The sequence below is a fragment of the Talpa europaea genome (genome assembly GCF_964194135.1).
Source record: "Talpa europaea genome assembly, chromosome: 12".
NCBI classification, from domain to species: Eukaryota; Metazoa; Chordata; class Mammalia; order Eulipotyphla; family Talpidae; genus Talpa; species Talpa europaea.
Genome location: NC_140079.1, coordinates 80186869 through 80209072, shown reverse-complemented (window position 1 = coordinate 80209072; position 22204 = coordinate 80186869). Strand labels below are relative to the sequence as shown.

Genomic DNA, 22204 nt, shown 5'->3' with positions numbered 1-22204 from the left:
GCCTAGGTGTGCTGATGTTCAAGAGCAGAATAGATGCCAGCTTTCACTCTTCCTCTGCTTTTTTGTTGAGCCCTCACTGTATTGGATGATGCCTGTAGGCTGAATGTCTGTGTCCACCTCAGATTCATATGTTGAAATCCTAACTCCTAATGTGATATCATTTGGAGGCGGGATCTTTGGAAGGTGGCTAGGTAACAGGGTTGGAATCCTTATGAATGGGATCAGTGCTCTTATAAAAGAGGCCCCTTCTGCCATGTGGGGACACAACAATGGATCCACTGGGGCCTTGATCTTGGACTTCTCAATCTCCAGACTGCGAGAAATAAATCTTTGTGATTTTTAAGTCATCCAGTTGATGGTATATATGTATTTTTAAAAGATTTATTTTTAATTTATACAATAGCTGGGGTACAGGCCAGAGGCATGGGAGGGTGAGAGGATTCACCAGAGACAGAGTGGGGAGCAGAAAAGGCAGACAGACAGAAAGCATTGCTGAGGGGAGCAGCGGGCGTGACAGGAGAGGTCTGCGGCGCCATGTGGGTATCTCCCTGACTGGCCAGGAATCAAACCCATGCTGCAGAGGCTATGGACAGCTTCACAGCGCTGCTCTCAACCCACTGCGCCACCGGGAGGCCCTCGATGGTATATTATTGTAGCATTCCAAACATGGACAAAGTTAACATACAAAAAAAAAGAATAACAATATACTAGTAGAAACAATGAAAACAAAATGTAGTAGAAAATGAAATGTAAAAAACCTCCCATGTTTAGTAAAATAATAAGGCATTTTATACTGTTATGGACTGACTATGTACCCCTTCCCCCCATTGATATGGTGAAGCCCTAACCCCCAGTGTGGTTGTATTTGGAGATGAGACTTCTAAGGATGCAAATAAGGATGTGGCCCTGATCCAATAGGACTAGTGTTCTTACATGAAGAGATACCCCCCTTAGGAAAGGCCTTGTGAGGACATAGTGAGAAAGTGTCTACAAGCTAAGAACAGTGTCCTCACCAGAAACGAAACCACTAGGACCTTGATCTGGACTTCCAAACTCCAGGACTAGGAGAAAACTGATCTCTGTTGTTTAAACCATGGATGACTTAAAAATCACATAGATTTATTTCTTGCAGTCTGTGGTGTTTTGTTATGGCAGCCTGAGCAAATACCTAGGAGTCAACAAAAGATGTGCACACTCTATTTACAATAGCTAAGCTTTGGAAACAGCCCAAATGCCCAAAAATAGATGACTGGATCAAGAAGATGTGGTACATATACACCATGGAATATTACTCAGCATTCAAAAAAGATAAACACATGCAATTTGCAGCAACATGGATGGCTCTGGAAGGGATCATGCTCAGCGAAATAAGCCAGAAAGAAAAAGAAAAATACCGGATGGTCTCACTCATAGCAGGAATCTAGAAAACTTAAATAAGGGACCAGGAAAATGAATAACTATAAGAAAGTGAAAATCAAAATCAACAAAAAACTATGAACCAGAGACACTCTATGGGGTGTAGAGGTAGGAGGGGAGGAATTGGGGTCAAAATAAGGGGGTTGCACTTGTATGGGGAATATAAAAATAAAATTTATTATTAAAAAAAAAGATGTGCACACTACTGAGAAAAATTAAAGAAGATTCAAATGCAATGTCTCAACATTATTAATCTTTATCAACTGGTATGTAAAAAAAATCTATGGGGCTGCAAAGACCCCTAGAATGGGCAAGACAGTCTTGAAAGAGAATAAACTTTGAGGGCTTACATTACCAGATTTCGAGTCTTACTGTGAAGTTCCATTAATTTAAGACAGAGTTGTTTTGGTGCAACCATAGACAAACAGATCAATGGAACAGAATAGAAAGTCCAGAAATAAGCATACATTTAAACAATCACTGGGTTGTCAGGAAGGCACTAAAATAATTCAGTGGAGAACTGACTAGGTCTTTTCAATAAATGGTACTGGGTCGATGGTGGACCTCCAAATGGAAAATAGTGAACCTTGACTCCTACTCAACAAATATAACATTTGAAAAATGATCAAATGAGCTTCATCAAACTTAAAAACTGATCATCACAAGCACACCTTTAAGAAAATGAAAAGACAAAGTACTGATTGGGAGAAAACATTTGCCATACAAACATCTGACAAAGGTCTCCAATAGAGAATACATATATCTTACAAATCAGCAAGAAAAAGACACAATACCTAGTTTAAAAAATGGGCAAAGGTATTGAACAGGCACTTCACAAAAGAAGCTATCCAAATGGCAAACCTGAAAAGGGTTCAATTTTATTTAGTCAACAGGAAATACAAATTAAAACCTTAACGACAGAGTGTGATATGTACCCTAGAATGACTAAAATGAAAATGACTGACCGTCTCAAATGTTGGCAAGGTATGGGGCAACTGGAACTCTATTACTGCTGCGAAACATATGGTTTATCCATACAGGCTTTGGAAACCTGTGTAGAGTATCTGTTCAAGTGTAGAGTATCTGTTTAACATATGTCCTTCCTATGACCCATCAATTCTATTCCTAGGTATAGTCTCTAGAGAAATGGAAACCATGTTCTCAAAGACTTACAGGAGAAAGCTCACAGCATCTTTGTTCACCACAGCTCAAAACTGGAAACAACCCAAACATCTATCAACAAGAGAATGGATAAATGTGGCATGTTTATGTAGTGGAATATTATTTGGCAATAAAAAGAAACAAACACTTAACAAGGATGACCCTCACAGACATAATGGATGAGTGAAAGAAGGCAGACACTAAGGAGTGCTTGCTGTAAGTTTTTATTTATGTGAGATTCTAGAACAGGCAACGCTGATCTCTGGAGAGAGAATTTAGGAGACTGGTTGCATCTGGTGGCTGAGTGATTAACTTGGAGGGGCCACAGGGGATTTTTGAGTAATATGAATGTTGGGGGTCCACATAAGTAAAAATTCATTGAGTGAAACACTACATTGATTATTTTACTGCATGTTATAAAACATAATTATATTTTAATGAAACATGAAAAAAAATTTCATCATCAAATTTGGTGCTTTCTTTCATAGCACTTACCAGTGTGTAGTCATATTCACGTATGTGAACATGTGATTAGTGCCACAAACTCTGGCAGAGAGGAGCCCATGCCTGCTTCTTCATGCCTGTATTCCCAGTGCCTGGCACCACTTGGGCTCTGGTACATAATGGCAGAGTACAAGGATGAGCATTGAGTTGTTTTTTTTTTTAAAGATTTATTTATGCATACAAGAACTGGGGTACAGGCCAGAGGTGTGTGGGGGTGGTGGTAAGAGGATTCACCAGAGACAGCGTGGGGAACAGAACTGGCAGATTGACCAAAATACCCTGCTGAGGAGAGCAACGGGTGAGTTGGGAGAGGTCTGCTGCGCCATGTGGGTAGCTCCCTGGCCAGGGATCAAACTCATGCTGCAGTGGCTGCAGACAGCTTCATAGGTTGTGTCTTTACCCCTTGCATCACCAGGGAGGCCCATGAGCATTGAGTTTTAAGCAAGCTCTGTACGAGCAAGGAGACTATTGATTCTGGCAAGGGGTGGGGGTGCCTCAGTGAAGAGGAAGTGACTTGAGCACACCCTGAAGGTTCTCAGGGATTTTTCTCAGGCAGAGTAAAGGAGGAAAGGCATAGACAGAGAAGCGTGCATGTGCACAAAGCCTGGGAGCAGGACGAGCAGCTCAGTGAGGTGTGGTGGTAGGAAGAGGGGAGGGTAGAACTGTAGGCAGGACCTTGTTTGCTGACCTAAACAGTTGGTTCTTCAGTCTTTGGGTGCCGTGGAAGATTTTGAGAAAGCACGGTCACAAAACCAGATCTGCATTTTAGAGATACTGCTGGGTGTGCAGATTGGGTTTCAGCAGAAGACATGGCAGTTATTCATGGAGGAGGAGTTCAGTTCTTGTGTAGGCTGGGGACAGGCCACTAACACGGAGCCTGCCTTGGGTGTTCAGGTGTGACTCAAAGGGCTGCCTACCTGAGCTCTTGCCCTCTGGGCTGGTGAAGCAGCGCCACCTACTGGTGCTCTCTGGTCTCAACTTTGAAATTCATCTGGTTTCTTCTGTTCCTGGAGTGAGCCCAGCCAGCCCTATGCCCTCAGAATGAGGGAGCAGAGAGAGACCTAGAGCTCTCCCACTGGTTCAAGGACTGGAGGTCAGTACCTCGTGCTGATGTAGGGGGTAAACTACCTCTGTGCCAAATGGACACAGGTTCTGGAACCAATTCTGCCTGGGTTTGGATTCTAGTTCCACCCCCTTCTAGCAGTGTGATATTGAGAAAGTTACTTATTCCTCTGTAAATAGGAATAATGATAGTTTCCACCTGTTAGAGTTGTTATGGGTCAGCAAATGTGAAACTCTCAGAACCATACCTGATGTGGTGAGGACTCAATTAAAACTCTCAGTCTATCTACTGTTATTTTTAAGGGATATTTCTATAATTGCTTTTTTAATCATTCAATTATATGAACATCTAAATGCTTAGCAGACTCCAAAATAAAGTACAGCTGTGCCATTTTAATGTATATATTTATATATGTGGGTATGTATGTATGTGTGTGTGTGTGTGTATATACTTTAAAGTAAAATACATAGTTCTCTTGATGCCGGCAGACATGCCAGGCTCCTGAGTGATATTCAGAAACATCACAGCAGTGTTCTTTTCCTGACTGGTGTGGAGTCTTCAGCAAGTGTAAGGAGTTTTTGTATGAAAGTGCTGGCAGTAAGACTGCATTTATGCCACTGGCATTTTCAGAATTATTGGTCACTTGGCATATTTTACCCAAATAACCTGGCCTCTTTCTGTCACAAGGCCCAACTCACCCATGTTCATTTCAGTGACAGTGCCTTTGGTGATAGCACCCAATGTTGTACAGCATGGGGATGAGGGACTCTTCTCTACATCTTTTGCTGGCAGCTAAAGATGGCTTTCAGCTCAGGATGCAGTACCTGGGCCTTTTGAAACATAAGCCCATTGGCCTAATGCATCTGTCATATTTAAATGTCTTTGCGTAAAGGTGTCTCCAACAAAACAGACTTTAGTAACATCCTCCTCCGCAGTTTCTTCTCTTCTTTCCTGTTCATATGACTTTTATACTCCTGTTTCTCCCTGGGGATGAGCTTTGGGCAGAGGGACTTTCCATCTCCTTGCTTTCTCTTTTTGCTTTGTTTAATCACATTGGACAGTGCTTGAGCACAGGCCTGTCTCTCTGTCCAGCAGGCACTGCTCCTGGAGGGCTTTTCATCACTCAGGCACCTCGACAGTCCAGCATTTGTGCTTTCTCAGCTTGGCGCTGTTTGTGGTAGAACTCAGCTGTCAGATCGGTCCTCCTTTTTGCCTTTGAGTGTTCATGAGTTTCTGGACCTTCCTTTTTTTCTCTTTTCTCATGGTAATCCAAATCCTAACCATCGCACTTCAGGTAGAAGTCAATATCTTCCTTTTGTGGCCATGTTTCTGCTGGGTGCAGCCTCCCAGGAGCTGAGAAGTTCTCAATTTGGGGGTCCCAGGGACCGGGAGCTGCATCCATGCAGGAAAGGCCCTCTACCATTACTTTAACCACCATGGTCACGCAAGGTGTGGACTGAAGAGCACCCAGTGTGTTTGGAGGCATTTTGTGGCACAAGGGCCGCGTCAGCTGGGGAAGCCCAGTCAGAGCAGGTGGTTAAGCGCTGGGCTTCTCTTTTAACCGCGGTGGGGACCAGCAGAGGGGGTGGCTGGGAGGAAGCGGTCAGATCAGCCCATTGCCCACGTCCTGCACGTAGCCTCCGTGTGTCCTCCACTGTCCTCAGCACCATGCACACGCACCCTCCCATCCTCCTCACCCCCGAAACCCGGGCTCCATAGCGTGCTCATGATGCAGGCCCAAAAGGGACTCAGAGAGGTTCAGCACTGCGTGCCAGTCCCTTCTGTGAATTAGGGGCTTCATGTGCCCCAAGGCACTGAGAATCTGGGAGGGACCCATTCATGGCATCAGCGGCATCACAGGCTGCTGTCTCTACACAAGCGATGGCAACCTACCCTTCCCTGCCTTGCACGTCAACATGGGTATAGCCCAGGCTTTCAGGTCTCTCTCAGCCAACTATTGATATGTTATTTCAGGAATTAGTTTTAAAACTGGCATTTTTTATGCCAAGGAAAGCTTCTTCCCTCTCCTAGTTGGGTGTGCTTCAGGCTGGGGGATCTGCAGCAAGAAGGGGTGTGAAAGGGTGAACGTGTGTACGAGAGTGCATGCATGGGGGCATGTACACGTGTGTGTGTGTATAAGAGCATGTATGTACATGTGACGTGTGTATGTATGCGACTGGTGTGTGAGTGAGCATGTGTGTGTGTGTGTAAAAGCGTGTGAGTGTGTGTTTATTCTGCAGTTTATGGTACTCCTTGGACCAAGGCTCACTGCCCTCTGTGTCCCACAGGCCACTTGCTGTAAGGAGCGATGATGTGTCCACCCCCTAGCCCCCCACAGTCAGGCCAGCTCCCTTCCTAGAGGGGGTGTCCTGAGGATCAAAGGTCCAGGTTTGCTCTGGGGTATGAGCTGCGCCCCGCTCTGTGCAGACTTCCACTCCTCTTTCAACGATTTCTGCCCCTGGCTGCACCTCCCCTCCCCTTAGATCACCAGGGGAAAACTGGTTTGCTGGAATGTTTACGAAACATGAGTGAGAGGATTTTTTAAAAGAGAAAAATTAGTGTAACAGGATTTTTCAGATTTAGTGCAGTGTTTCTGAAATTCAAGATGTGACTCGTGTGTTTTCCTGTCAACAGTGCATCTCGAAACGTCACGCCTGCTGCTACCAATTAATTCATGACTCTGCCATTCACCGACGAGGTTGCTCGGTGTCAGCAGATTCAGAGGTGGTGAAGTCAAGTGCTTTTGCTTTCATGAGGAAATCATGCCAGCTTGATTAAGCAGCAAAGTTATAATGATGCACAAGACACAAATAATAAAGGCTGATTTATCCCCCTTGTGAAATTTGGTCATATATTTATATTCACTAGTTTTGCAAAATTGTGTCAGACTGGTTGCAAGAACAATTCCAACACTTGAGGGGTGTGAAATTTTCTCATGGAATCCACAGCATTTTGCAGGAGGTTTAACGGCCAGATTGCAGATTTTCATTGAAGGATCTCCCTCTTTCACATGTTGTAGTTTCTCAAGGATGGGGACCCAGCTTATCAATCTGTGACCCCAACATAGCATGTCGTCGGTAATTAATAAGTAATCATTGGATGGCTCAACCAAAGGAAATAATGATTGGGAAAATGGTGGGAGTTCAGGGACTTGGTGGTGGTTGGAAGCTGTGTGGGTTCTAATGGCATTTTTCTTTTTCTTCTTCGTGTTCTTGGCCAGTGTCTCTGTCAGCTTGGGCTGTCCTGACAAAATATCATAGACTCAGGGTGGGACAACAGACACTGACTTCTCAGGTAGCTGCCTGCTCGCTGTGCCCTCACTAGCCTCCCCTGAGATGTTCTGCAGATTCTCTCTCTCTCCTCAAAGACCACCAGCCCTATTGGATAGGGGTCCTACACTTATGACCTCATTTAACCTTAATTATATCCTAAAGACCTTACTTATAAATAAAGCCACATTGAGATGGTTAGAGCTTCAGCACATGAGTTGGGGGCGGGTGGGGGACGACAATTTAGTTTGTTGGAGTTGGGGTGTGGGACATTTCCCCACCATAGGTAACCATGCTGGAAGACTTGTTGGAAAACAGCAGGAAGGGACCTTAGAACACACCCAATGGGGGTAGTCACTGACCCAGAGCCTCACAGAAGTGCACAGGGCCTCAGTGTGGGCTCTGCTGGCCAGTGGATCCCGAGTCCTGGCTGGGCTGGGGTCTGGTGTGCTCACACTGTCCTGACGCTGCCCTTGTGTTAGTTACAGGACTCTGATCAGACCCACGTACAGAGTGTCCTACCGCACGGTGACGGCGCTGGAGTGGAGGTGCTGCCCAGGCTTTACTGGGAGCAACTGTGACGAAGGTGAGTCCTGGGGCAAGGGACCAGGGAGTGGGGCACTGGGTGGGACTGGCTACTCCTTTCTCCCCTCTTCTCCTCTGAGAGCTGGGATCCTTTCCTCCGCAGTCCTTCCTTGTCCCAAGTACCTCTTGGCCGAATGCTCTGAGCTGGATAAGCTGGGGTGAGGTTGCTGTCCTGCCCATGGGCACTGAGGTGGGGTCCCTGTGTGCACTGGTGGAGGACACTCAGGGGCTCTAGCATGGGGAGGGGATTTGATGTAAAGTCTATTTCTTCCTCCTGGGGTCCGATTACCCCAGGAAGTGAGGCAGGGGCTCTGACGATGGCCCACCAGCCTTGAAGCCATGGCCGCAGAGAGACAGCAGAGACTATGTCACCTGTAGACAGGCCTCACCCCACTGCCCCTGGCTTTCTGCTCTGCTGGTGCCCAGAAGGCAGACAGGAGAGTGAGGCCAGAGCTAGGGCCTGCCTTCTGAGTACAGGGCCAGGCTCCTGCTCTAGGGCCTGAAGGGGCAGATGGCAGCATGTAGGTGGAGGACAGAGGCCACAGCAAATCCCCACCAAGTTCACGGCCAGGAAAGTGGGACCTGTCTAAGCAGCAGCTTGCAGCCCACCATGGTCCCCAAGATAGCTGGCTGGTCCTGAGGCTCAGGGTCCAGCTTTGCATGTAGAATAGAAGCGTTTGACTCTCTGGCAAAATTAGTCTCTCATCTTTTTTTATTACCTAAGTTGCTGATTTTTGTTATATATTTGATAGAGTACATATTATAATAATGTATAATGTAGCATATATTATATATAACAAAACATGAACATATATCTAACAAAAATCAACAAGTTAGATAATAAACATGTTTACTACAACATACACACATTACATATACACATGCTTTTCTAATATAAGTTATAATGAAGTCATAACAAGCTATAAGTTAGGTATAAGCTTTTATTCTAAGCTGCCTAAAACTCTTTGGGCTACAAATAATAACATAACAACAGAAATAGCAGTAGTAGCGATGATGATCGTGATTCTGTGGACCCCGGGCCCAAAGCTGAGTGGAAGGAGGGGTGTGAGCCCCAGTGTCCTCAGACCCCATGGGCTGAGGAGATCTTGGGGGTGTGAGGTCATAGGCTGAGTTGAGGCTGGCTCCCGAGAGCCAGGACAGGTTTCCATTCCCGAAGCGGAAACAAGAAGGTTGTGGTGGGCCCTTTGCCCTCGTCCCCCTAAGCTCCTAGGCTGCCTCTAGGTCAGAGGTGCTGTGTGCGTGGGGTTTGCTTTGGTCAGGGGAGGCTCCCCAGGACAGCGTCTGCCTCTGTGTGTGGTCTTCCTTGAGTCAGCTTTCTCTGGTTTTACGACTCAGGGCTGCCTTGAGGTGAGTGGCTCCCCCCTCCCAGGTGATCTCTTTCTGGATCTGCTCCCCCTTTTCTGTGTCTACTCTGGGTCTCCCCCCATTGCCTCTCTCTCCTTCCTCCCTGGACTCCCCAAGAGTGCAGGCAGGAGGCTTGGGGATACTTTCCTTTCTAGATAGATCTATTTACTGTTGACCTAATCACATGCAGATTCTGTATTTGTGTATTTACCCACTTGCTAAAGTTTATTTGGATCCCCAGATTTCATGATACTTCCATGGTCATCCACCGATATGCACAGGACATCAAAAAATTTGAGGTCCAACAGACAACACTTTTGCCTTCTTGTTTCAGCTTTCACGACACAAACGATGCCCTTTTCAGGGTCAGCATAATGCCATGTTTATCATGTTTTTGTGCTTTTGGGGATGATCTCATTGTTTAAAATGTCCCCAAGTGCAGGCCTATCCAGCGTTCCTGTAAGGAGTGCTATGCCTTACAGACAAAATGGGTGTGTTCCATAAACGTTTTTGATAATAAGTTCATCTTTAATAGACATAGAGCTATATGTGCTTTCTATTTCTCATTTTATAATTATCCATGGATTTTAAAATCAATTCGATTAAGGTATACTTTGCATAATACAAATCCCAACAAACATATATACTTATTAGATACATTTAATTTACATAGCCCGGAAGTATGCAATTCAATAAGTTTTGACCCCATGAGTAACTGTCTACGTGATATCCTGTCTACCAGTTTTCCTCAGCCTCCCAATCTCTGATTTCTCTTTCTTCAATTCAGAGAGTTTGTTGTGTTATATTTAGTCTCCACTCCATGTGCTCCGATCCAGAATGTCTCCAGGAATCACCCTATTTGCTTTTCTTCTCTCAGGGATTACTTTCCATGTTGCCTCTTGTCTGACATCTGTGAACATCTGTTTAATAAACTCTGTCCAATTTTCTACTTGTTTATGGAGGGTGGATAAGTTAAATGGGGGTGATTTAGTCTATCATACCTGGAAGCAGAAACTGAAAATCATCCTTACTGTATTTTCAGTTATCCCTCTGGATTATTTCTTTTTTCTTTTTTTTAAGAGGCATGTATTTTTATTTATTTATTTATTTGTTTGTTTGTTTGTTTGTTTGTACATGCACTGGGTACAGTCAGAAGCGCGGGAGGGTGAGAGAATTCACCAGAGTCAGAGCTGGGAGCAGAGCAGGCAGAAGGACCGAAGTACACTGCTGAGGGGAGCAGCGGGCGGCAGGAGGGTCTGCGCTCCATGTGGGACCCTCCTCCGGTGGCCGGGGAGCAGCCAGGGATCGAACCGGCGCTGCAGAGGCCACGGGCAGCTTTGCAACCCAGCGCTCAACCGCTGCGCCACCGGGGAGGCCCGCCTTTGGATTATTTCTTAATAATTCTTCAAAGGTTCACACTGTGCATCCCTATCATAGGTAACTTAGGGTAAAAATGGGGCTGTTCCATGTGAAATGGCAGTGACTTTTAGCAGTACAATTCCATTTATCCATCCCCACTATCCTTTGTGCTATTGTTATTATGTTTTAAATCTATGTTACAAACTGTACAATTTAATATTAAAATGCCAGATCCCCTTTTTCAAAAGTAAAAGGCGGGAAAAAAATAGTCTTTTATTTATCCCATAGTTATCAATTCTAGTGATCTTTATTTCTTCCTGGAGCTCAGAGCCTCCACCTGGAGCCTCCTCAGCCTCAAAAAATTCTGTCAGCACTTCCTGTAGTGTGGTGTGGGTATCCTTGCAATGAATGCTCTCAACTAAAAAAAAAAAAAAAAAAAAAAAAGTTTAGCCTCTATTTTGCCTTAATTAAATTGTGGTAAAAGACACATAAATAAAATTACCATTTCAACTATTTTAAAGTGTATAATTCAGTGGTATTAAGTACATTCACAGTGTTTTGCAACCGTCACCACCATCTAGTTCCAGAACTTTTTTTTATCACCCCAAAGGGAAACCCCACATCCATTAAGCAGTCATTCCTCATCCCCCCTTGCCTTTGCCATTGGCAACCACAAATCTGCTTTCTGTCTCTATTGATTTGCTTATTTTGGATATTTCATATAAATAGAATCATATAATATGTGGTCTTTTGTGTCTGGCTTCTTTTACTTAGTGTAATGTTTTGAAGCTTCATCCAAGTTGTGGCATAGATTTGAATAATGAATAATATTCCATTATATGGATATACCACATTTTGTTTATCCATTCATCAGTTGATGGATATTTGGGTTGTTTCCACCTTTCTGCTATTGTGAGTAGTGCTGCTATGAACATTCACATACAAGTTTTTGTTTGAACACCTGTTTTTGATTCTTTTTGATATATACTTAGAATTGGGATTTCTGAGTCATGTGGTAATCCTCTATTTAACTTGCTGAGAAACTGAAAAACTGTTTTCATAGTGACTGCACCATTTTATATTCCCACCAGCAATGTACAAGGTTTCCAATTTCTCCACATCATATCCAATACTTTATTTTCCATTAATTTTTGAATTATATTTTCATTGAGCTCATGTTCTGGATTGACAATTTTTTTCCCTTTCAATACTTTAAACAGATTGGTTGTTCTATTGTCTTTTGGCATCCATTATTTGTGGTGAGAAGTCTGCTGTTCCCATGTTGTTTCCTCTCTGTGAATGTATCTATTTTGCCTTTGGTTGTTTTCAAGTCTTTTCTTCATCCTTGCCTTTCAGCAGTTTGACTGTTATGTTATCAGATGAGGTTTTCTTAATCCTGCTTAAGGTTTTGTCATTGAAGCTCTGAATTTCCCCCCTCTGTTCTTCAGATGGAATAATTTCTATTGATCTGTCCTCAAATTCATTGACTCTGTCTTCTACCGTCTACAAAATCTGTTAAGTTCATCCAGTGAAATTTTCTTTTCAGATATACTTTTAAGTTTAGAATTTCCAATTGTGTCTTTTGTTTAAATTTCCCCAATATGATTTCCTTATTTGTTCACTCATTATGACCATAATTTATTTCCTACCTTAGAACTTAGATAGAATAGCTATGTCCTTGCCTTCCATTCCCAACATTTGGGTCATTTTAGAGTTTGTATTGTCACTTTTCTCTTGACTTGGGTCATAATTCCTTCCCTTCCTTTCTTCCAGCCTTCCATCCTTCCTTCCTTATAACTTTTACTTGATTCTGTTGATTACTGAACATGTTGAATAATATGTTGTAGAGATTCTGGTTTCCTTGAAGAGTGTTGATTTTTATTGTGGCAAGCAATTAAATTATCATGAATGTGAGAAGCCTTGATTTTTTATACTTTACTGGAGTGGGTATATAAATCCCTTCAATCAGGGAAATAGATTTTACTTCTAAGGCATAACCTTTCTGTGATCTCAGAGGTAAGCCCTAGGTGTTAACTAAGCACACTAATTTGGTGAGACTCAAGCTCTAAATCAACCCCCTTCTTTTGGGCAGCTGCTGGCATGTCTACTCAGCTTTTGTAACCTTCTCATTGCTGTTTTATGCTGAATTTATTGAATGACACACTCACAATTCTGAGGTCATCTAAGGATGTCATGGGAGCTGGCACATAGTGTTTTGGGCTATCTGTTCTTTATGGTTCCTGCTTTGTAGATAATTTCCCTGAGTTGTCAGGTCTTCTAATAGTCATATACCAAAACAGGTGCAGTTTTTGACTTGAGTTCTGGTCACCCTGCACTACCTTAGTTGAGGTGTGCCCAGGGAAAAACCATGCAATGTAGAATTCACTCTCTGCTCTCCCTTTTTGCAAGGGTTGAATTCCCTCCAGGTTTCCACTGGCTTTTTGTTGATTTCTAGTGCCTTCAAATAGTTTTTTTTTTAATCTAGAGTTTAACATTTTTATCTGAAATAGTGTTAGTCTGATACAGCTACTCCATCATTACATTATTGGAATTGGAAATTATGAACATCTTTTTAATCTAAATCTTTGTTCATACTTTCAATAATTTCCTTAAGATAACTTCCTGTATAGAGCCATTGGGTCAAGGGGCATGCACCGCATCAGGGCTTTTGAATCATATTGCCAAATTAACCCCAGAAAGGTTGCTGATGATATCACTGTAGGAAGGTGGGGAGGGTCCAGGGGACAGAGGATGTTGTCATCATCTCTTTCCCATTGTGGTACCCACAACTGAGCCTGGCACCTAGTTAGAGCCCTGTCAAGGCTGTAGATAGACCGCATCTGGAACATGATTTCTGTCGATGCTGATCAAAGGAGTCAGTATTAAGCATGGGATACAGTAGCATATTTTCCTCTCTAGATTTAATTTTAGAAATATTTCCATAAGCCACATTACACCTGTAGCTAGTCCTCTAGCCTTAGTTCAATCGGTTGGTGGAGTAGAGGTGACATGATCACCTTTATCAACATCGTGTAATCATGTAAGTATTCCTCACCTTTGAATGGTATGTTATACTTCAGAAGGGACTTCCAGTCATGTTATTTAATATTCCCATTGCATCAGTGCTGCTATAGACTGAATATCTGTGTCCTACCCCCCACCCAAATGCATATGTCGAAACCTGTTTCCCAAGGTGGTTATGTTAGGAGGTGGGGCTTTTGGTGGGTGATTAAGTCATGAGGGTGGAGCTTCATGAATGAGATTAGTGCCCTTATAAGAAGTGACCTTGTAGAGCTCCCTCCTCCCTGTCACCATGTGACACAATGAGAAGATGGTTGTCTGGAAAGTGGGCCTTCACCAGACACAGAATCTGCTCACTTCCAGCCTCTAGAACTGGAAGAAATAAATGCTTGTTCATAAGTCACATAGTCTATGGTATTTTGTTATAGCAGCCTGAATAGACGAAGACAAATGCAGAAACTCAGAGGTAAGAGGAGACTTGACCAGGGTCATCTCACTGAGAAGTAGCTAATATAAAATCAGAACCTGGGTCTTTTTGCTCCTGATTAAATGTTCCTCACCTGAGACCTTTGAGGTCTTAGGAAATCCCACCCAAAGTTGCCCAGGCAAGGTACAGGCTAGTTGGCTTCTGGGCTGGCTCCTTCCTGTAGTACCTAAGGTGGCCTGGTCCTCAGTGTTTAGAGGCCAGATCTCATGTTTTGGAGATTTACCACAAAAAGTTGATGGACTCATTCATCAGGAGATGATACATTTAATTCAAGCAGGGGATTTTTCTTCCTTTTTTTTCCCAGCTGGAGTCCTGGCTAGGACAGGAAATGAATCCCCTGGTCCCCCATATGGGCAAGGGCAGGCCTGGGGTGAGGTGGCTTAGCTAGTACATCCAAGCATTGAGCTGATTGATTTGAGTCCAAGATGATGCTGACATTTCACCTCTGGCTCCAGCTTTGTGTATGAGTGTGTTTGTGTTTTGAATGGCTGAGGGTTCAAAGCCAGAAGGGGCTCTCATGGGAAGAGGCTGCAGCCTCCTGGCCGATCTGCAGAGTTCAGCATTTTAGGGAAATTATTCTCAGTACATCTGATGATGTTTCTGAGACTTGCCTACCATGATTGTCCTTAAAAGGAGGGACAAGTAGGGCCATTATTCAAACTAGCTGGGTGTCTGGGAGTTTCTAAGCACTTTGCTCAATGCTTGGGTCACAGTGCTGAAAAGGGGACATCAAGCTCCTAGGCAAGGTATATGTGGAGAAGGGCGAGCAGGGGCCAGAGGAGTGAGCAAATAATTCTAATATTATAGACTAAAGTTTCACTAAAAGTATGTTTGAAGTGCTAGGGGACCCATAGGAAGCAGGAATGTGGGGGTCCTGCAGCTCCAGGCCTGACCCTTTCAATCCACCCTGCAGGGCTCACTGTCCCAGGACAGTACTCCTCTGGGCCACTCTCTCTCCTGTAGCTTCCATCTTCTCACCCACTGCTTCCTTCCCATCAGCACATGAGCTCATCAAGGTCTTTCATCTTTAAGAAAACCATCTTACTGAGTCTGCATCATCCTTTAGCCACCGCCCTCTCTTGGGGTCCCTTTCTCAGACAAGTTTCTGTAAAGGACTCCCCACCTTCCTTGACTTTTCCTTGCTTCCAGGATCTTCTCCAACCTGTGAGGGCAGACCTCTGCCCACACACCGCTCAGTGTCTTCTTACTGCGTGACCTCTGTACACTTGTCCTTGTCATTCTTATGTGTCCTTACGAAACAACTGGAACCTGATATGTTTCTTGAATAAATGAATGATTGCAAAGTCATTTTTCATGAGTGTGAGATGTGAGTTCAGATGGTGGGTGTGTGGTTACTCCCACTATAGAAATGAGGAGCCGAGGCTTAGAGAAATGTTGATATTATTAATGTGAGGCCTTGCTGGTGCCAACAGGGATAGTGGCAGTTGAATGACGGGGCACAGGTTGCTTCTGTCAGCTGACTGTCTGAGTTGGAAGGGGACATTTCCCAGGGCCTCACCACTCAGTTACTTCTAACACCTGCCTCTTTCCTGACATCTTTGGTAAATTTTGGGCCCTGCTGGGGAGGATGATCTGGGCGCGGGGCCTGTCGTGTTCGGCATCTGCCCTTGCTCTCAACTTCAACAGACAGCGTGGTCTGGCAGATGAGATCCCAGGCTCTTTGATATTCCATCCCAGGCAGGAGTGGTTCCAGCCATGATCTGGGTTTTGCTGTCAAATAAGCATCTTTCGGCACCTCCTGTCATGTTGTGTGTGTCTGTAAATATCCAGATTTCACCTTTCTTTTCTCTTTCTGGAAAGCATTTGCACAGGGGCTGTTCCAGGTGGCAGGCACAGTGCTGGGCTGCTGGAGTGTCTGCATATCAGGGCACTCTCAGTATACCCTGCAGCAGAGGCCTTTTTCCCCCTGGACCCTTTGGGGATGGCAGGGACTAAAGCAATGCCTGAGTTGATTGCTAAGCTTGGGAGTTTTCTGAGGTGCTTCTGGGCCAGGTCTAGGCAGCCCCAGGGAGAACTTGGGCATTTCCTTGTTGGTTGGAGGAATCCTGCACCTCTCCAGGGCAGAGGCTTCAGGTATGAAGTCAGGTTCTCCTGGCACTCACTCCAATGAACACAGGAGGGAGATGGGGGAAGGTGGGTCAGAGCCCGGGGATGGCATTCTCCTGCTCTGGACAACCTCTTTGGGAGGTGAAGCACAGGCTAGCCCAGAGACAGGGAGCCAGACCACATAAACCCTGGAATAGCACAGACTCTCTGGGGGTGAGATGAGGGGGCTGTGGATGGGAGAGAAGGAGGGGCCAGGGGAAGGGCAGCAGATGTGCATTCCACTCAGAAGAGTAACGGGCCGAGGCAGCCTTTGTGGGGGCTGGCTCTCCGTGTTAGCCTCTGAGACTCCAAGGACAGTCTCTCTGCTGCCTAAGTGGCCTGTTAAATGCCATTGGGATCCACTTCGGAACATTCAGGAAGGACATGGAAGACTTTTTAGAACATGGCCTGCATGTTGGGGGGCAAGGGTGGAGAGGGAGGTGGGGGGAGGGGGTTTTATTTGGAAAAAGAAGGGGGTAATTATACTAATTCAACATATCAGGGAGATGGTTTTCTTCCTCTTCCTCCTCAATGTGATCTTCCCCAGGGTCAAGGTCACATACTGGGGCTCAAGGTCACACACATGCTGGCCTTGGGAAGCTGCCATGGTTTCCAGGGCTAATGCATTAAAGAGGACTGGGGTTCATTTGTGTTAAGAGATGTAGGATCAAATCCACGTCTCATTTTTCTCATCCAAAATATGCAGGTAGTGCCTGGCCCATTCACATTTTGGGGTCACCTATAAGATCACATGTGATAACAGCACATAAGAAAGAACTTTTTGGAGTAAAAATAGGAGCAAATGTTTGTTTTTTTTAAATAGGAGCAAATGTTAAGTTACTGGTTTGCTTGACTTGAATTCTTATGTGTGTATTTATTTATTTGTAATAAGTGATTTTTTAAAGATTTATTTATTTATGCATACAAGAACTGGGGTATAAGCCACCAGGGAGGCCCCTTGAATTCTTATTTAAAGAAATAAATAGCATAGAGTTTTCCAATGAAGACACACTTAAGTGCCAGACCACCACAATAAGGCGAATTATCACATAAAGCAAAAACACAGTTTTGCTTCCACCCTCCCCCAAATACTATAGTTTATCAAGTATGCAATAACATTAATGCAAACACATCTAAAAAAAAAGTGTATATGCCTTAATTAAAAAGTACTTCATTGCTAAAACACGTGCACTGGCTTGCTGTAGCAATTTCTTCAAATAAGACAGCTGTGAAGTTTGCCACATGAGTGACTCTTCCTTTCATGATGGATTTCTCTGTAGCTGCAGTGCTGTTTGATAGCGTCTTACCCCCCCCCATAATGTCTTTCAAAATTGGAGTCAATCCTTTTAATCCCTGCTCCTGCTCTGTCAGCTCAGCTGCACTCTTAACCCTTTGCTGCCACTTCAGCGATGTTCCCGGATCTTCATCAGGAGCCGAGTCCATCTCAAGAAGCCACTTTCTCTGCTCATCCCTGAGAAGCAATTCCTCATCCCATCAAGTCTGGTCATGAGATTGCAGCAAATTCATCACATTTCCACTCTTGCTATTCCCGCCACATATGCAGTTACCTTCTGCAACCACAGTTTTGAACCCCTTAAAGTCATCCATGAGGGCTGGAATCAACCCTCTCCCCAAACCCCTGTTAATATTGATATTTTGACCTCCACCCATGAATCATGAATGTTCTTAATGGCATTTAGAATAGTGAATCCTTTCCAGAAGGTTTTCAATGGATTTTGTCCAGGCCCATCAATATTAATATCAATATTTGTCCAGGCCCATCAATAGTTGCCACTATCTATGGCAACTATAGTCTTACAAAAATATTTCTTAATTAATAAGATTTGACAGGGCCTCGCCGGTGGCGCAGTGGTTGATCGCTGGGTTGCGAAGCTGCCTGCAGCCTCTGCAGCACTGGTTCGATCCCCGGCTGCTCCCCGGCCACCAGAGGAGGGTCCCACATGGCGCGCAGACCTCTCCTGCCGCCCGCTGCTCCCCTCAGCAGTGTACTTTGTCAGTCTGCCTGTTGTGCTCCCTGTTCTGGCTCTGGTGAATTCTCTCACCCTCCCGCGCTTCTGACTGTACCCAGTGCTTGTATAAATAAATAAATACATAAATAAATAAATAAATAAATAAATCTTTAAAAAATAATAAGATTTGACAGTCAATGGCAGCTTTCCTGCCCGCCTGTGTCTATGCAGGTGTCTCTTTCTTTTCTTTTCTTTTTAATGTGATAATCCTGTCCTTTTGTATAATAGAAAGTCAAAATGACTGCTGCTTGACCCACGGGCTGCAGAGTGGATGTTGTGTTAGCAGGTGTGAGAGCAACACACCTCTCCTCCTGCATCTCCATCAGAGGTCCTGGGGACCAGGTACATTGTCAGTGAGCAGCGATCCTTTGCAAGGAATCTCTTTTTCTGAACGGTAGGTCTCAATCATGGGCTTAAAGTACTCAGTAAGCCATAGAATGTGGCACACAGTAGGCCCTTAATGTAGACATACCTCAAAGACATTGTGTGTTTGTCCAAAGCACCACTCTCAATAAAGTGGGTCACCCGAAGTTTTTGGTTTCCTGGTATATACAAGAGTTGTGTTGACATTATACTATAGTCTGTTAAGTGTGCAATAGTATTATGTCTAAAACAACAGTGTACAGACCTTAATTAAATGTGACACAGAGGGCCTCCCCGGTGGCGCAGCAGTTGAGCGCTGGGTTACGAGGCTGCCTGCAGCCTCTGCAGCGCCGGTTCGATCCCCGGCTGCTCCCCGGCCACCGGAGGAGGGTGCCACATGGCGCGCAGACCTCTCCTGCCGCCCGCTGCTCCCCTCAGCAGTGTACTTCGGTCCTTCTGCCTGTTGTGCTCCCTGCTCTGGCTCTGGTGAATTCTCTCACCCTCCCGCGCTTCTGACTGTACCCAGTGCTTGTATAAATAAATAAATAAATCTTAAAAAAAAAAAAAGTGACACAGAACTCAAATTTAGTGAGCACGTGTTGTTGGAAAAATGGTGCCAGTTAACTTGCTTGACACAGGATTGTCACAGATTTCAATTTGTAAAAAAGAATACAGTATCTGTGAAGTGCAATAAAATGAGGTCTGCCTGTAAATAGTTCTGTTACCATTATTATTCTCTTAATTTATCCGGTGCTTGGCAAAATAGGATTAGAATATATACATGGAACAATTTTAGTGTCTTCCCCTTTCTATAATATGGACCAAAATGGACCCTAAAACCTTGGTTATGTCCTGGTGTGTGTGTGTGTGTGTGTGTGTGTGTGTGCAAGAGAGAGAGAGAAAGAGAGAAAGAGAGTCTCAGCTTTTTCTTTTTTAAACATGACCAGGGTCGGGCCTCCCCGGTGGCGCAGCGGTTGAGCGCTGGGTTGTGAAGCTGCCCTCAGCCTCTGCTGCCCCGGTTCCATCCCCGGCTGCTCCCCGGCCACCGGAGGAGGGTCCCACATGGCGCGCAGACCTCTCCTGCCACTCGCTGCTCCCCTCAGCAGTGTATCTCGGTCCTTCTGCCTGCTCTGCTCCCCGCTCTGGCTCTGGTGAATCCTCTCACCCTCCCGCACTTCTGACTGTACCCAGTGCTTGTATAAATAAATAAATAAATCTTTAAAAAAAATAAAATAAACATGACCAGGGTCTAAGCACATAGTAGACACGGGGCACAGAAGTAGGGTTCACTTGGCTGCCCCCGAGCTGCCCCTACAGGGCAGGGTATCAGGAGTCCTTGACTCTACTTCCAATGCGGGGAGCCCTGGGTTGAGGGCCAGGTGCTGCTTTCCTTTAGAGAGCAGAGATTTGCAGCTGAGGTCTGGGGTCCAACCAAGTCCCCCTCGAGGCAAATGACCAGCACCAGGGATGCCGTGAATGGAATCTGGAAGGTGGCAGGTGGTGTGGCCCTCACTTGGGCCTTTGTAAGCCACCTGCCCCTGGGTTCTCCTTTGGCAATGGTCCCTAGAAGCTCTGCTGTGGAGCAGGGAGGAGGGGGTACTTTTGAGGTTGAGAGCCGTGGCTCTGCTTCCCTGGCTGAGGCGGAGCAGAGCAGTGTAACAAGAATGCTGAGCTCTGGTTATTGTAAACTTCCCGCAGAAGGAGGCGTACCTTCCCATGACGTCATGTCTAGACACCCAGGTCAGGTATAAATTATGGAGACAAAGTAGCATGTTCAGCGGTTAAACTGTAAAACTTTAACGAGACATTTCTGTGACTTGAACATGTGCGGGAAGACGTTCTGGGAAGGAGGAGGAGAGGTGCTCACTTCCCTTTTCACTTCCTCTCTGGCCATCTGTGGGCACAGGCACCGCCCGTGAGGCGAGGCCCTTGGGACCTGGCTGGGGCTCTGCTGGGCTTTCCCTGGACCTGGTGGCCACCCCTGCTGCACTGGTAGACCTTGGGCAAGTCCTAGCCTCACAGTGCCTCAGTTTCCATATTTGTAAAATGGGGGTAGGAGAATCTCCCAGCATAAATATTTCCATCTCTTGATGTTCTAGGCCTGGCAGAGCAAATCGGTAGACATGCATGTCAAGCAGGAGTTTAAGATCTACCTCCTGGGGCGATAGTGATAGGAAAGTGGCAAGACAGAGAGTGGCCTCTGGGATGTAAACTGCTGTGCAGACTCGAGGGGGTCTATCCTGGAAATCCTGGGGTCTCCTCTGAAAAGGGCTGCAAACTATGCTGGTAGCAAATTAAGGGGTATCTTTGTGGGAAAAGATGGACCCTGTTGTGCTTTATTCGCTGCCACCAAGTACTTTGTTCCAAGACCAATTAATTCCCCAGCACCAAGTGTGTGTTCAACTCCTCAGTTTAGTTCTGACACTACCGGGAGTTAGTGCAGACCCCAAAAGTGAAAGGCTCAGCCCCACAAGATTGCCCCACTTCAGATGCCAGTCCCAAATATGATCCCAAATTCACGGGAGTACACAACAACTCCCCAACAACTCCTATTTCAGTAATTCATTAGAATGACTCATAGAAGCCAGGAAAGTGCTATCTTTATGATTACAGTTTTACCATAGAGGATACAACTCAGAACAGGCAATGGAGTAGAGGCAGAGGGCAAGGTATGGGGTGAGGGGCTCAGCACCTCCATATGTTTACCGGCTTGTGAGCTCTCCAGCCCCATGGTTTAGGGTTTTTATGGGGTGGGGGGATCCATTATATGGGCAGTGTTGGTTCAATCATTGGCCATCAGTGATTGACTCACTTTCCAGCCCCTCTTCCCTCCCTGGGATTAGGGTGTGGGACTGAAAGTTCCAACCCTCTAGTTACATACTGGTTTCTCTGGCAACCAGCCCCCCATCCTGAAGCAATCTAGGGGTGCAACAAGAGTTACCTCATTAACATGAACTCAGGTTGAAAGGAGTTCATTATGAGTAATAAAAGATGTTCCTATCAGTCAGGAAATTCCAAAGATTTTAGGAGCTCTGAGCCAGGAACTGGGGACAAAATGCAAATATACTTACTTTACTATGGTTTGGCATGAAGGCCTCTGAGCTGGGATTGGACGAAGCTGAGTGTGCCCACCTTGGGGCTTAGGTTGGAGGCAGGGGAAGCCCTGGGGCCTGGCCGTAGTATTCTGTGTTGGTATTCTCGGGGCATAGCACAGAGACCTGCTTGCAAGTCAGATCCATCACATTCGAGGGCTCAGCCCCACTCATGCACTGCGCAGCGGCCAGCCCAGCAGGGAACTGGTGACTGGCGTTGTGTGGCAGTCACATCTTTACTGGATGGACCCATCCAGTCACAGATGACATGAGGCTAGGGAGCTCTGTGATCCCAGGATGTGTGGACCAGGTTCATGTCCATCACACCACAGGAAAATGACCCTCAGGAGACCACAGAGCAGCTGTGATGAGGACAGCCCTTC

General features: G+C 45.4%; 1 protein-coding gene across 2 annotated transcripts in view; it reads left to right on the top strand.

Annotated features, from left to right (window-relative positions):
* Positions 1-22204, top strand: part of COL26A1 (collagen type XXVI alpha 1 chain) — a gene marked incomplete at both ends in the record, with an annotated part of 124820 nt that overhangs the window by 47189 nt on the left and 55427 nt on the right. Inside the window, one exon of one of the 2 annotated variants that reach the window (XM_084251648.1) lies at positions 7902-7999. In XM_084251648.1, the coding sequence (XP_084107774.1) occupies positions 7902-7999 (98 nt within the window). Of the gene's footprint in view, positions 1-7895; positions 8000-22204 lie in introns of both variants that reach the window. The other variant, XM_084251647.1, reaches the window with a different exon arrangement.